This window comes from Scyliorhinus canicula, chromosome 17, assembly GCF_902713615.1.
Source record: "Scyliorhinus canicula chromosome 17, sScyCan1.1, whole genome shotgun sequence".
NCBI classification, from domain to species: domain Eukaryota; kingdom Metazoa; phylum Chordata; class Chondrichthyes; order Carcharhiniformes; family Scyliorhinidae; genus Scyliorhinus; species Scyliorhinus canicula.
This window is the reverse complement of record NC_052162.1, coordinates 129178392-129194927: the sequence shown is the minus strand read 5'-3', so window position 1 is coordinate 129194927 and position 16536 is coordinate 129178392. Positions and strand designations below refer to the sequence as shown.

Sequence of the window (16536 nt, the reverse complement as noted above, 5' to 3'; positions counted from 1 at the left end):
CCTGGTCTGCGTCGAGTCCGGTCTTCCAGAAGTGCATGCGTGCTTTCTCGCTCTTCATCTGGGCCTGCCTCGTTGCCATGGGTTACGTCTTCATCTTTGAGGGCGGGGTGATCAACGCCTGGGACCAGGTAAGGCCTCGAGTGAGGGTTGTCCCTCTCTGCATCTGGCGCGCTCTCACAGGGTAGAGGGGTGGCGTAGTGGTGTTGTCACAGGACACATAATCCAGAGACCCAGGGTAATGTTCTGAGGACCTGGCTTTGAATACTGCTGGGGAAGTTGTTCAAATTTGAATTCAATAAAAATCTAAATTAAAAGTCTAAACATGACCATTGTCGAGTGTGGTAAAAACTCATCTGGTTCCCTAATGTCCTTTTGGGAAGGCAATCTGCCGTCCTTACCTGGTCTGGGCCTCCATGTGTCTCCAAACACACAGCAATGTGGCTGACTCTTAAATGCCCTCAGGGGTGGGCAATAATGTTTGGTCCAGCGAAGCCCACATCCCATGAAGGAATTTTAAAAGGACATTTCCTGACTCAATGTATTCTTTCACCTCGATATCTCAATCTCTCTGTCTGCCTCTCTCCAGCCATCCAACCAGCTTACTCTCTCACTCACTCTCTCTTATGTGCTCTTCCTCCTTCACTCTATCTCACACTCAGTCTATTCCACTCTCTCTTGTCTCGCCCTCTGTTTCCCTAGCTCTCTGTCATTCTCTCCCTCTGTCACCCTCAGAGTGTCATTCTCGCTAATGTACACTGAGGATATTATTCCCTCCTTGCCCAGATCCCAACAGTTGCTAGAATACTGGTCAGAAACCCCAATATTTTATTTTAGTTTTGTAAGACTGGGAGGAAAGGATACCTCTCTTCGGGAATGTTTTCACACAAAATCCACTTTTAAATACGGTCAGCCAACCCAGAAATATTTGCTGTAAAGAGATGTTTTGGAGAAACTGCTTGGAGAGAGAGATCATTTAGGAGGCAGCTTGCAGATTCTTGCCTGTTTCAAACTATGATTTAACATCCCAGCATTTGGCATAAAAGCTGCTTGTCTGTTCACATCCCCAATCTGAACTGAACTGAAACACTGCCTGTGTGGAGTCTGCACGTTCTCCCCGTGTGTGCGTGGGTTTCTTCCGGGTACTCCGGTTTCCTCCCACAGTCCAAAGACGTGTTGTTAGGTGGATTGGCCGCGATAAATTGCCCTTAGTGTCCAAAATTTCCCTTAGTGTTGGGTGGGGTAACTGGGTTATGGGGATAGGGTGAAGATGTGGGGCTTGGGTAGGGTGCTCTTTCCAAGAGCCGGTGCAGACTCGATGGGCCGAATGGCCTCCTTCTGCACTGTAAATTCTATAAATTCTATGAAACTCAACACCTGACTGCTTCGGCCCCGACCTCCTACCAAGATCTGCATCACCTTACTAACATCAAACACAATGGGCGGGGTTCTTCGTCTGTCGACACCAAAATCAGGAAAGGTGATTGGGCGGAGGATTGGTTTTGACAAATCACAAATCACGCCAAATCGCAATTCTCCGGTGCCTCAACAGCGGCGTCAATGCGTTCCACACCACACGTACAGTCAGCCCGGTGTGCATATAATTAGCGGGCCTGAATGGTAGTCTCCAGGGCCTCCGCGATCATCCGCCTCCACTGGGAACGTTCCCGATAGCACGGTTCATTTGTGCTTTTAAAAATCAGGAAACAGGCGTCGTGCCTGATGAGGGAGAGAAGGGGGCGGGTACGGAAAGTGTCCAACATCGCCTGTTTGCTGATACGTGCCACTGGCCGGGGAGGGGGGGGGGGGGGGGAGGGGGCTTCTGCCAGGGCCGGGGGGAGTGGTGGTGGGGGACCAGGAGGTGGACTGTGGGGTCGGAGTGGGAGGACACGGAACACCATTGCCGCAGCCGGCAAGGCAGCCATGCAGCTGCGCACGCCGCTGACTGCCCACTGTGAACTTTGGGCCACGGGTCGTCTGGGCGTCCCCCCAGGTCAAGCCCCTAACTACCCTCTGGCCCCAGCTGACCCACATATGGGCGCGCTCCAGCCCAACCACTGCCACCTTGTTGGCTGGGATGAGTGTGTGTGGGGAGTGTATTGTCTATGTGCGGCTGCAGCTTGTCAGCCCGGGTCCGGCGAATCCGGCATCGTTTCTCATTGGAACCGAGTGTATTCCACGTGGCGCAGTTGCTGAATCATTCCAGGCGCGGCGCCAGTTTTGCGATCATAGACGTCCACGAAACCTGCACAGCATCTACACTGAGGGCGCGATCTTTTGGCCACGTGGTGCTGGAAAGGTAACTTGTCACAGCGCAGCGGGGGCCCAGGGTCAAAGCCAGGAGACCTCACTCCCGGGATTTGCCTGGCTCGCGACCCAATCCCCCGAGACGTTGCAAGGGAAGTCCCACCCACAATGGGCGGGATCGTTTTTTTCGGCTAATCTGCATGTTAGAGCGAGGCCGTAAGCCTCACTCTGATGTGCAGACTCCCGCGGTACCTGAGGCTTTGGGGTCCAATCCCTTCACATCGGGAATGTCGGGCGTGCGCCGTTTGGTACTGGTCCCCCATACTCGTGGGGGTCTCCAGTGGGATCGGAGACCTCAAGCTGCATGCCCTCTGGGCAGGGTAATGCCCTGGCACTGCTTATGCCACCTGGGTGCCCTGGCAGTGCCAGCCTGGTACCATGATGCTGCCAGCCTGCCCCCTGGCAGTGCTACCTGGGTGCCAGCCTGGCATTGCCACGGTGCCATGCTGTCATTTCTTTTTGCATGATCGGGCCGGGGTTGCCCACTGTGGTGTTGGGGGTGCGCGAGGGGGCCTGGGGACACTCCCATGTTGCATTTGGGCTTGCTGAGGGACTTAGTTCCCTTTTGGAAAAATGGCGCCCTTGATCTCAGGAACCCGTCGCATGCCTCTAATTATCTACTTCCCGGGGAAACCTTCTCTGTATGAACAAAATTCCATGAGCCCAACTTCCGGGAAACAATATCCATGATTGGAATGAATGATGATCTCACTTTTACAATGCTTTAATTGCCCCTCTGCAGCCAAAGTGTTTGCTGGTCTTGTAACCAAGAATTTAAAGAACACTACTGCAGCAGTCATACACACACGAACCCAGATTTTTAGCCCGGACTGCATCAAATACATGTAATACAATGGGGTGAATTCGCAACCCCCCCCCCCCCCCCCCCCCCAGCGAAAAATTCTATATCCCATATATCTGAAATTCCAAAATTCATCAGAAAACATTTCTCTCTGACACGCACAATCACACCTGGAATACTGTGAACAGTTTTGTTCCCCTTATCTAAGGGACGATATCCCGGCATTGGAGGCAGTCCCTAGAAAGTTCACTCGGTTGATCCCGGGTAGGGAGGGATTTCCTTACGAGGAGAGGTTGAGTAGGTTGGGGCCTGTCCTCATTGGAGTTTAGCAGAATGAGAGGCAGCCTTATTGAGACAGACAGGATTCTCAGGGGGCTCGACAGGGTCGATGCTGAGAGGATGTTTCCTCTTGTGGGAGAGTCTGGGACCAGAGGGCAGAATCTCAGAGTAAGGGGGGCCGCCCCATTTCAGACAGAGATGAGGAGGAATTTCCCCCCTCGGAGGGTGGGGAATGTGTGGAATTCTTTCCCGCAGAGAGCTGGAGAGGCTGGGCCGTTAAGTATGTTCAAGGCCGAGACAGACAGATTTTTAATCCGTGAGGGAATCGAGGGTTTATGGGGAAAAGGGGGGAAAGTGGAGTTGAGGATTATCACATCAGATCAGTCACAATCTCATTGAATGGGCGGAGCAGATTCGATGGGCTGAATGGCCGATTTCTGATCCTACATCTTCTGGCCTTCTCGTCTTATTTCTGTCACCCTCTATCTAATTTTCATTCTGCATCTCTCTTTCTATCTCATTTTCTGTCAGTCATCCATATCTTTTCTCCATCCTCTCTCCTCTTCCTCTCCCTCCTTCACTTCGTTTCCTCTCCCTCTCTCTCGATCTGCAACATTCTTTCACTGCCTCTCTCTCTATCCCCCTGCTCCCTTCTCTCCATCTCCCTCTGTCCCTCCCTCTCTGTCTCCCTTTTTCCTTCTTTCCGTCTTTCTCTCTCTGCCCTTGTCACTTTCTCTTTCTCTCTCGATTCCTCCTCCCTCTCTCTCACTCTTTCTCTCACTGACGCTCTGCACCGACGCTCTGAGAGAGAACCCTACCGAGGCCCAATCCCCCTTCCTATCCCTGTAACCCCACCGAGGGACAATTTAGCCTGGCCAATCCACCTAACCTGCACATCTTTGGGCCGTGGGAGCAACCCGGAGGAGCCCCACGCAGACGCAGGGAGAACGTGCAAACTCCACACAGACAGTCACCCGAGGCCGGAATCGAACCCGGGTCCCTGGCGCTGTGAGGCAGCAGTGCTAACCACTGTGCCAGCACGCCGCTCCAATCCTACCCTCTATTGCTCTCGATCTCTTTCTCTCACTTTCACGCCCATTTCGATTGCAATGAGACCCCCCCCCCCCCCCCCCCCCCCACGAGATAGCATTGCCGTGCATTCGACTGCTGGGTGCAGGGCCAGGTATACAACCTGCCAGGGGTCCAGTCAGGACCCTGAAACAAGCTGGTTCCCTGACCAAGGTACAAATGTCAGAATGGCACAGCAAGGTGCAACTCGCTGCAAAGCCAGCACAGAATTGTTGTTCATTGCCGGCCAACAAGATCAAATCACAGCTCCGACTGGTGGGACTTGGAGCAGGTCCAACCCTTGAGCATCAGATCTGTGCATTCTGGGATTGTCAAAAAGTCAGTCAGTGGTTCCAGGAGTGTCGAACAAAGGATCACTTATGTTGCGTCCTACAATGACTGGCAGTGATTCACAATGCTATACACACTATCTGTCCTGGGAGTGTTTGATGGGGATAGTGTAGAGGGAGCTTTACTCTGTATCTAACCCCGTGCTGTACCTGTCCTGGGAGTGTTTGATGGGGACAGTGTAGAGGGAGCTTTACTCTGTATCTAACCCCGTGCTGTACCTGTCCTGGGAGTGTTTGATGGGGACAGTGTAGAGGGAGCTTTACTCTGTATCTAACCCCGTGCTGTACCTGTCCTGGGAGTGTTTGATGGGGACAGTGTAGAGGGAGCTTTACTCTGTATCTAACCCCGTGCTGTACCTGTCCTGGGAGTGTTTGATGGGGACAGTGTAGAGGGAGCTTTACTCTGTATCTAACCCCGTGCTGTACCTGTCCTGGGAGTGTTTGATGGGGACAGTGTAGAGGGAGCTTTACTCTGCATCTAACCCCGTGCTGTACCTGTCCTGGGAGTGTTTGATGGGGACAGTGTAGAGGGAGCTTTACTCTGTATCTAACCCCGTGCTGTACCTGTCCTGGGAATGTTTGATGGGGACAGTGTGGAGGGAGCTTTACTCTGTATCTAACCCCGTGCTGTACCTGTCCTGGGACTGTTTGATGGGGACAGTGTAGAGGGAGCTTTACTCTGTATCTAACCCCGTGCTGTACCTGTCCTGGGAGTGTTTGATGGGGACAGTTGAGAGGGAGCTTTACTCTGTATCTAACCCTGTGCTGTACCTGTCCTGGGAGTGTTTGATGGGGACAGTGTAGAGGGAACTTTACTCTGTATCTATCCCGTGCTGTACCTGTCCTGGGAGTGTTTGATGGGGACAGTGTAGAGGGAGCTTTACTCTGTATCTAACCCCGTGCTGTACCTGTCCTGGGAGTGTTTGATGGGGACAGTGTAGAGGGAGCTTTACTCTGTATCTAACCCCGTGCTGTACCTGTCCTGGGAGTGTTTGATGGGGACAGTGTAGAGGGAGCTTTACTCTGTATCTAACCCCGTGCTGTACCTGTCCTGGGAGTGTTTGATGGGGACAGTGTAGAGGGAGCTTTACTCTGTATCTAACCCCGTGCTGTACCTGTCCTGTGAGTGTTTGATGGGGACAGTGTAGAGGGAGCTTTACTCTGTATCTAACCACGTGCTGTACCTGTCCTGGGAGTGTTTGATGGGGACAGTGTAGAGGGAGCTTTACTCTGTATCTAACCCCGTGCTGTACCTGTCCTGGGAGTGTTTGATGGGGACAGTGTGGAGGGAGCTTTACTCTGTATCTAACCCTGTTCTGTACCCACCCCAAGGGAGAGGGTCCACGTTCTTTTAACATCTACTCACTCCTTCCTACAGGTTTCCTTCTTCCTGTTTATCACCTTCATTGCGTACACCATGCTGCCGCTGTGTATGAGGGATGCCATCTTTGCCAGCCTCCTCTCCTCGGTGTCACACATTGTGTCCCTGAGCGTTTACCTCTCGCTGTCAGAACGCCCGCCAGAGCTACTGCCTCACCAGGTAAATGCGAGAGACAGTGTGTGAGCGTGGGCGCGTGTGGAATGAAGGGATCGAGGGCAGGTTCCCCTTTTCCCACCTGAAGACCTACCCCAAGTGCCCCATGATCGAAGAAGCACCACTGGAAGCAGTCAGTCGGCGTGGACGTGTTGTCAGCAAGATGGCGGCCATCTTGCACACGGCCAGATCCCAGAAGCAGCAGGTGGCCCATCAACGCATCAGCGGTGCCTTTTTTGTATTCTTGTTGGTTGGCAGATTGAATATTTAGGCCGCCCAGAACACCAGGGAGCTCACCCCCATCGCCCCCCCCCCCCGCCCCACTCTCACTTCCACCCGCCCACTCTCCATCCCCCCGACGCCCCTCCCCACACACAAACTCCTCCCCCCACCCTCCCCACCACTCTCCCCCTGTCCCCTACACCACACTCTCCCCTTCCCCTCCCCCCACTCTCCCCTTACCCTCCCCCCACTCTCCCCTTCCCCTCCTCCCACTTTCCCCTTCCCCTCCCCCCACTCTCCTCTTCCCCTCCCCCCACTCTCCCCTTCCCCTCCCCCACTCCCCTTCCCCTCTCCCCACTCTCCCCTTCCCCTCCTCCCACTTTCCCCTTCCCCTCCCCCCACTCTCCTCTTCCCCTCCCCCCACTCTCCCCTTCCCCTCCCCCACTCCCCTTCCCCTCCCCCCACTCTCCCCTTCCCCTCCCCCACTCTCCCCTTCCCCTCCCCCCACTCTCCCCTTCCCCTCCCCCCACTCTCCCCTTCCCCTCCCCCACTCTCCCCTTCCCCTCCCCCCACTCTCCCCTTCCCCTCCTCCCACTTTCCCCTTCCCCTCCCCCCACTCTCCTCTTCCCCTCCCCCCACTCTCCCCTTCCCCTCCCCCACTCCCCTTCCCCTCCCCCCACTCTCCCCTTCCCCTCCCCCACTCTCCCCCTCTCCCCGACACCACACTCTCCCCTGCACCACTCTCCCCTTCCCCTCCCCCACTCTCCCCTTCCCCTCCCCCCACTCTCCCCTTCCCCTCCCCCCTTCCCCTCCCCCCACTCTCCCCTTCCCCTCCCCCACTCTCCCCTTCCCCTCCCCCACTCTCCCCTTCCCCTCCCCCCACTCTCCCCTTCCCCTCCCCCCACTCTCCCTCCTACACCAGTCTCCCTTCACCCACTCTCCCCTTCCCCTCCCCCCACTACACCACATTCTCCCCAACACCACACTCTCCCCTTCCACCACTCCCCCCTCGCCCACTCTCCCCCTCCCCCACTCTCCCCGACCCCGACTCTCCCCCACCCCTACTCTCCCCTCCGCTCTCCTCACTCTCCATTCCCTCGCACTCTCTGCTCCCCCCACACACAAGCCTCCCCGACACCCTCCCCTCCCCCACACATTTTCCCATGCCCCCACACACTCCCCTGCCCCTTCCCCTCCCCCACGCACCCATCTCCCACTGTTATGGAAGCGGCGTTTTCTGAACCCCAAAATGTATTGTGGAGTCCAACTAATGTATTGCCCTTTAATGTATTGTTGCTTTTGAATCACACGGCTTGGTCTCCAGGTGTGGTATTACAATTATGGACACGTGGGTTTTTAAACAAAAAACAATGTTTATTCCATGAACTCAACTTAACCTTTTAAATAAACATTGGATTACTCAACACCCCTTACTTCAAAGATAACCCCGAAAATAATACAACACTAAATAATCCTTCAGTTGTTCCTTTAAACATCCAAAAGACTTAACACCTTTAAACAGAAACACACCAGGTTAAAGACATTACTATTATGAGTTTAAATCACCCAAATGATTCAGAGATAGTCCTTCCTGGCAGAGATCACAGCAGATCCAGCTCCCTGCAAATACACAGACACACCCAAGCTCTTTTCCTCAAAACTGGAACTAAAAGCAGAAGTGAGCTCAGCTCAGCTCCCCCCTCTGACATCACTTCTGTAATATGAGCTGCTTCATTTCTTAAAGGTACATTGCTTAAACATCCATTTCTTAAAGGTACTCTCACATGACACCTACCTCCCCGTTACCCACACTCTCCTATCTCCTCACTCCCCTCCCTCCCCCCCCCCCACTCTCCCCTCTCCCACTGTCTTCCCCCACTTTCCCCTCCCCCACTCTCCCCCCCCCCCACCCACCCACCCACACAGGAGGTTCGGAGTGGATTTGAGAAATAACGTATTGACCCAGAGGTTGGTGGGAATCTGGAACACGTTGCCTGAAGGTGGTAGTCATGGGAACCCTCACAACACTTCGACGAGCACTTGAAATGACACAGTGTACAAGGACGACGGACCAAGGGCTGGAAAATGGGGTTAGAATAGTAACGCGCTTAATGGTCAGCACAGAGGCCAAGGGGCGAAGGGCCTCTTTACTTGCTGTAATGCCCTACGACTCTATGAACTGGGGGAGGGGGACCATTGCTCTAGAGGCTGGGATTGGACGAGCTCAGAGAGATCAGAGATTATGGACCTGGGAAGGTTGTGAGGCTCTGGGGGGGATTCGAGACAGCAAAGGGCGAGGACTCTAAAGAGTTACCTGCAAAAACAAAAAAACTTTTGCAGGGGTCCGCTGCTATCTTTTGCCTTGTGTCCCACACGCTGACACCAACCCCTGCCTACCCCCTGACGCAACCCCCACCCCCCCACCCCACATCACCACCCCCAGCACTTAAATCCTGGACGAGAAGCCCAGCCTTGGACATCGCTCACTGGGATATCGATCCAGCCGAGAAGGCAATCGACTCCCATTGTCTCCGCAGGAGATGGCAGTTAGTTCCGGTATGGCTACTATGCTTTTCCTGTCCTTAAGCAGAGTCTGAATTCACATCCTCTGCCATCCTTGACTTGTATGCCCATTTTCTTTTATTTTAAATTCAGCGCACCCAATTCATTTTTTTGCCAATTAAGGGGCAATTTAGCGTGTTCAATCCACCTACCTTGCACCTGTCTTTGGGTCGTGGGGGCGAAACCCACGCAAACACGGGGCGAATGTGCAAACTCTGGTCTGCCCATTTTCGAAAACCGCAGGTCGCCCGTGCGCAATTCACCATTTTCCCCTCCATCGTCACGTGACTCCTTTCCGTCTGAGGAACAGGGATACGGCCTCGGAATGTTAACTCTGTTTCTCTCCAGGGCGCCATGTGGCGCAGTGGTTAGCACTGGGACGGCGGCGCTGAGGACCCGGGTTCGAATCCCGGCCCCGGGTCACTGTCAGTGTGGAGTTTGCACATTCTCCCCGTGTCTGCGTGGGTTTCGCCCCCACAACCCAAAGATGTGCAGGCTAGGTGGATTGGCCACGATAAATTTCCCCTTAATTGGGAAAAATAAATTGGGTACTCTAAATTGATTTCAAAAACTACTATAACCTACTGAGTTATTCTAGCTTTTTCTGTTTCCGTTTCCACTACCTGCGATATTTTTGCTATTATTTGACTAAAACCGCTCCTCTCTCTGTCTCGATTCCCGCCCGCAGCTGTTGGCCAATGCGGTGGTCTTTATTTGCGGTAACCTGGTTGGGGCGTACCACAAGCACCTGATGGACCGCGCCCTGCAGAAAACCTTCAAGGACACGCTGAATTGCATCAAATCCCACACGAAACTCGAGTCGGAGAAAAAGCAGCAGGTTGGTGCGTCGGCGGGGCAAGGCCCGAGGCCTGATCGGTGTGGGTTGGGGCGGTGGCCAAGCACTGACCTTTTCACCCTCTGGCGACCTTGGGGTCAAAGTCAGCTCCCGTCATGCAAGCAGAGACAGGGTGGGGGGAGGAGGGGGTTGGGGGTCGGGGTCGGGGGGGGGGGGTGAAGGTCTCCTCCCTCTATCTCTCCCTCATTGGGGGTGCAGTCAAGCTCACTAAAATAGGTGAGGAAAGAAGAACCTGACCAATGGATATACACAGGTTTGGCGGGTGGGCCAAAATGTGGCAGGTAGAGTTTAGCGTGGATCGGTGTGAGGTCATCGATTTTGGTTGGAGGAACAAAGGAGACAAGAGGTTGGATTCTCCGTTCCCCGCCGCAGAAATCGCGTTTGGCGACGGGGCGGAGAATCCCCGATGACGACGAAATGGGGGGCGGCGCCGCTCGCGCGATGCTCCCCCCTCCCCCTGGAAAGCGCGGTACTCTAGGAATACACCGGGCACCGTATCCACGGCCTCCGAAGGTTGGCTGAGACCCGCCCCGCCATGCTCCGTCCCCGACCGGCCGTGTTCCCGACGGCGTGGGTCTCTCGTGGTCTGACCCGTCGGGAACTCAGCGTGGCGGCTGCGGACTCAGTCCGGCGTCGCCGCAGTCGGGGGAGTGCCGATCCGCGGGCAGGGGGAGGCCGTAATTGGGGCTGGGGGCATTGTGGTGGGGCGGTACGGGGTGCGCGGGCCGGGCCGAAGGGGGGGGGGGCGGGACTATTTTTGCGGGCTGGGTCCGCCATGTTGTGCGTCCGCCATGAAGCACAGCGTGCCTGCTGCAGGCCGCCGCCGTGTACATCCGCGGCCACGGACCCGGCAATGCTCCGGGCCGTATCGGCAGCTGGAGCTGGGAGCTCTACATTGCCCGGAGCAGGGAATCGGTGGCCGTTTTGCGCCAGTTTTCCTGGCGTAAAACACCACCGTTTCCACGCCGGCGTGGGAACTGAGTCTCCAGAATGGAGAATCCAGCCCAACTTATTATCTAAATGGAGAGGAACATCATAGAATCCCTGTGGTAATACCACTATATATATATGTGTGTGCCTCTATTAGGGGATGTACAATAGTACCTGCTATTACAGGTTTGTCGGTAAGCCCTTGCATAGTTTGTCGGTAAGCCCCTGCTGGCTAGCTCCGCCCACAGGGAGCAGTATAAATATCCATGAGCTCTCCTGAGCTGCCATTTTACAGCTCCACTTGAGGGAATAACATCTCACGGTAATAAAGCCTCTTTTGTACCGTTTTGTGTTTCTGTGTGCAATTGTTAGCGCATCAATCCCTCCAGTGCAGAAGGAGGCTATTCCATCGAGTCTGCACCGACCTTTCAAAAGAGCTCCCTACCTCGGCCCAATCCCCCATATCTCTGTAACCCCACCTAACCTGTTTGGACACCAAGGGCAATTGATCGCGTCCGATCCACCTAACCTGCACATCTTTAGGACTGTGGGAGGAAACCGGAACACCCGGAGGAAACCCACGCAGACACGGGGAGAACGTGCAGACTCCGCACAGACAGTCACCCAAGCCGGGAATCGAACCTGGGACCCTGGCGCTGTGAGGCAGCAGTGCTAATCTATGTGCCATCTTGACTTCAAACTTCAAAACGATTTGGTGCAGAGGGACCTGGGTGTCATTGTGCATGAATTCCAGAAAGTTAGTATGCAGGTGCAGCAGGTAATAAGGAAGGCAAATGGAATTTTGATACTTATAGCCAAAGGAATAGAGTATAAAGGTAGGGAAGTGTTGCTGCAACTGTGCAAGGCATTGGTGAGACCGCACCTGGAGGATTGTGCACAGATTTGGTCCCCTTACTCGAGGAGAGATACAAAGAACAAAGAACAAAGAAAAGTACAGCACAGGAACAGGCCCTTCGGCCCTCCAAGCCTGTGCCGACCATGCTGCCCGTCTAAACTAAAATCTTCTACACTTCCTGGGTCTGTACCCCTCTATTCCCATCCCATTCATGTATTTGTCAAGATGCCCCTTAAATATCACTATCGTCCCTGCTTCCACCACCTCCGGCAGCGAGTTCCAGGCACCCACTACCCTCTGTATAAAAAACTTACCTCATACATCTCCTCTAAACCTTTCCCCACGCACCTTAAACCTATGCCCCCTAGTAATGGATCCCTCTACCCTGGGGAAAAGCCTCTGACTATCCACTCTGTCTATGCCCCTCATAATTTTGTAGACCTCTATCAGGTCGCCCCTCCACATCCGTAGTTCCAGTGAGAACAAACCAAGTTTATTCAACCTCTCCTCACAGCTAATGCCCTCCATACCAGCAACATCCTGGTAAATCTCTTCTGCACCCTCTCTAAAGCCTCCACATCCTTCTGGTAGTGTGGCGACCAGAATTGAACACTATACTCCAAATGTGGCCTAACTAAGGTTCTATACAGCTGCAACATGGCTTGCCAATTCTTATACTCAATGCCCTGGCCAATGAAGGCAAGCATGCCGTATGCCTTCTTGACTACCTTCTCCACCTATGTTGCCCCTTTCAGTGATAAAAGATGTAAATGCATCAGAGACGGCTCAGAGAAGGTTGACTAGGGTGATTCCAGGGATGAAGGACTTTTGTTATGAAGAGAGATTGAGCAGTTTAGGCCTATACTCGCTGGAGTTTAGAAATAAACAAATAAATAAATAAATTTAGAGTACCCAATTCTTCCAATTGAGGGGCAATTTTAGCGTGGCCAATCCGCCTACCCTGCACATCTTTGGGTTGTGGGGGCGAAACCCACGCAAACACGGACAGAATGTGCAAACTCCACACGGACAGTGACCTGGGGCCGGGATTCGAACCCGGGACCTTGGCGCCGTGAGGCAGTAGTGCTAACCACTGCAGCAGCGTGCCGCCCCAGGGGGTGGCAGACCTAAAACAGAAGTGCGGAGGAATGACTTCCCCCAAAGGGTTGTGAATCTGTGGAATTCTCTATCCAGGGTGCAGTGCATTCTGGGACATTGATAAATTTAAGGCGGTGTTAGACAGATTGTTAATGAGCAACGGGGTTGAAGGCTTATGGAGAACAGGCAGGAAAGTGGAGTTGAGGCCTAGTGGAGATCAGCCATGATCGTATTGAATGGCGGAGTGGGCTCGAGGGGCTGAATGGCCTACCCCTGTTCCTAGTCCTCATGTTCTTATGGAGTGTTTGGGGTCAAAATCAGCCCTGCGCAGGAGGAAGTTGGGAGGGGTGGGAGGTGGTGCGGGAAGAGGTTGGGGTGAAGGTCTCTTACTCTCTCTCTCAAATTGGGGACGGTCAGGCACTGACCTTTCACCCTCTGGCGGCCTGGAGGGTCAGAAACCAGCCCATGCCGGCAAAAGGGTTGGGGCGGCGGTGGGGGGGAGGTTTGGGGGTGAAGATGTCCGCGCTCTCTCGTTGATGGGAGGGGGTGGGTGGGGGTCAGTGGGTCAGACACCGACCTTTCACCCTCTGGGAGAGTGTAAACAAAAGAATCTATGTTTATGCAGAGGGCTCAACCTTGCAAAACATCTGCGGGCAGTTCACAGGGGAGATTCTGGAGCAAAGTACCTCAGCGAGATTCAAGGATGATCAAAAACTCAACCAAAGAGGAGAGTCTTGAAGGAGTAGAGATTGAGAGGTAGAGAGAGAAAGGCAGGGAGAGGTTCTGAGCTCGGGTGGTCTAGGCAACTGAAGGCCTATGGCCTAACGATTAAAATCAAAGGGGGGGGGAGTCGAGAGGATCCATAGAATCCCTACAGTGCAGAAGGAGGCCATTCGGCCCATCTGCATCAACCCTCCGAAACATCACCCTTCCTAAACTGCCCCCCAGCTCCATAATCTAACCTACACATCTTTGGACACTGAGGGACAATTTTAGCGTGGCCAATCCACCCAACCTGCAGGACTGTGGGGGGAAACCGGAGCACCCGGAGAAAACCCACACAGACAAGGGGAGAACGTGCAGGCTCCACACCGACAGTCACCCAAGGCCCAGAATTGAATCCGAGAACCTGGCACTGTGAGGCAGTAGTTGCTAACCACCACAGTGTATGGAAGGGGCGGAATTGGAGGAGCACCGAAGGTCTTGGAGGGCCGCGGGGGCTGGAGGGGATTCCAGAGGTAGGGATTGTGGTGAATGTGATTCACACCGGATTATAATCTGTATATACATGTGTCTATATTGTAAGTGCAGTTGCACTGCCTGACCACCAGGGGGAGTAGCTCTGGGAATGCTGGAGAATTGTACTGGGCTTCTCCCTTGGCTCCGCCCAGGACTCCTCCCCCTGGAGCTGCTGTATAAAGATCAGTACCACATGGTCAGCCAGCCAGTTCACCGAAAGTTCAATGGCTAACAGGCTGGCTCTGTTGTGAGTATATTAAAACCGCTATTCTAATCCTACAAGCACGTGTCCGTAGAATTGTTGGTTCCAACAGGGATGGTGGCAAAAACCATGGAGGGAATTGGAAAGCAAGGATGGGAATTCTAAAATGGCGGCGTCGGAGGATGGGGGAGCCACTGTTGGTCGGTGAGGCAAAGGAATCACCGGGTAGTTAACGGCCTGTTTTACCCCTGCCTGGTTTAGGATCACCTGCTTCTCTCGGTGCTGCCCCTCTACATCGCCTTGGAGATGAAGGCCGAGATCATCGAGAGGCTGACAGGCCCGAAGGATGGGCAGCCGCAGCTGGAGAACTGCAACAACTTCCACAACCTGTATGTCAAACATCACAAGGATGTGAGGTAATTCAGACTGGCCGTTCGCGCACTGACTGGGGGAGGGGGGGGGGGGGGGGGGGCGGGGGGGGGGGGGGTGGGGTGCTGGAGGCGTAATGGTTGAGGGGGAGGCTAGGGGAATGGCGGGAGATGGTGGGATTGAGGGATATGGGGAGATAGGAGGGTTCAGTGATATGGTAGAATTCAGCAATAGAGGGTAATGGTGGGGTTGAGGGATTCAGGAAAATGGTGGGATTTAGGGATTTGGCGAGATGGTGGGATTTAGGGATTTGGGGAGATGGTGGGATTTAGGGATTTGGCGAGATGGTAGGATTGAGGAAAATGGTGGGATTGAGGGATTTGGAAAAATGGTAGGATTGAGGGATTTGGAGAGACAGTGGGATTGAGGGATTTGGGAAAATGGTAGGATTTAGGGATTTGGGAAAATGGTGGGATTGAGGTATTTGGGAATATGGTGGGATTGAGGAATTTGGGAAACGGTGGGATTGAGGAATTTTGGAAAATGGTGGGATTGAGGAATTTGGGAAAACGGTGGGATTGAGGGGTTTGTTTTAATGGTGTGATTGAGGGATTTGGGAAAATGGTGGGATTGAGGGATTTGGGAAAACGGTGGGATTGAGGGGTTTGTTTTAATGGTGTGATTGAGGGATTTGGGAAAATGGTGGGATTGAGGGATTTGGGAAAATGGTGGGATTGAGGGATTTGGGGAGACGATGGACTTGAGGGATTTGGGAAAATAGTGGGATTGAGGGATTTGCGAAAATGGTGGGATTGAGGATTTGGGATAATGGTGGTATTGAGGGATCTGGGGAGACAGTGGGATTGAGGGATTTGGGGAAATGGTGGGATTGAGGGATTTGGAAAGACAGTGGGATTGAGGGATTTGGGAAAATGTTGGGATTGAGGGATTTTGGAAAATGGTGGGATTGAGAGATTTGGGGAAATGGTGAGATTGAGGGATTTGGGAAAAAGATGGAATTGAGGGATTTGGGAAAATGGTGGGATTGAGGGATTTGGAGAGACAGTGGGATTGAGGGATTTGGGAAAACAGTAGGATTGAGGGATTTGGGGAAAATGGTATGATTGAGGGATTTGGGAAGATGGTGGTATTGAGGGATTTGGGAAAATGGTGGGATTGAGAGATTCGGGGAAGATGGTGGGATTGAGGGATTCGAGGAGGCGGTGGGATTGAGGGATTCGGGGAAAATGGTGGGATTGAGGGATTCGAGGAGGCGGTAGGATTGAGGATTCGACGAGGCGGTGGGATTGAGGGATTCGATGAGGCGGTGGGATTGAGGGATTCGAGGAGGCGGTGGGATTCAGGGATTCGAGGAAGATGGTGGGATTGAGGGATTCGAGGAGGCGGTGGGATTGAGGGATTCGAGGAGGCGGTGGGATTGAGGGATTCGAGGAGGCGGTGGGATTGAGGGATTCGAGGAGGCGGTGGGATTGAGGGATTCGAGGAGGCGATGGGATTGAGGGATTCGAGGAGGCGGTGGGATTGAGGGATTCGAGGAGGCGGTGGGATTGAGGGATTCGAGGAGGCGGTGGGATTGAGGGATTCGAGGAGGCGGTGGGATTGAGGGATTCGAGGAGGCGGTGGGATTGAGGGATTCGAGGAGGCGGTGGGATTGAGGGATTCGAGGAGACGGTGGGATTGAGGGATTCGAGGAGGCGGTGGGATTGAGGGATTCGTGGAGGCGGTGGGATTGAGGGATTCGAGGAAGATGGTGGGATTGAGGGATTCGAGGAGGCGGTGGGATTGAGGGATTCGAGGAGGCGGTGGGATTGAGGGATTCGAGGAGGCGGTGGGATTGAGGGATT

General features: G+C 53.9%; 1 protein-coding gene across 1 annotated transcript in view; it reads left to right on the top strand.

Moving 5' to 3' along the window:
* The window catches only part of LOC119951623 (adenylate cyclase type 2-like), a 113195-nt gene that overhangs the window by 43614 nt on the left and 53045 nt on the right, over positions 1-16536 (top strand). Inside the window, exons 4-7 of the mRNA XM_038774804.1 lie at positions 17-128; positions 6182-6343; positions 9810-9959; positions 14564-14718. Of these exons, the coding sequence (XP_038630732.1) occupies positions 17-128; positions 6182-6343; positions 9810-9959; positions 14564-14718 (579 nt within the window). The remainder of the gene's footprint in view (positions 1-16; positions 129-6181; positions 6344-9809; positions 9960-14563; positions 14719-16536) is intronic.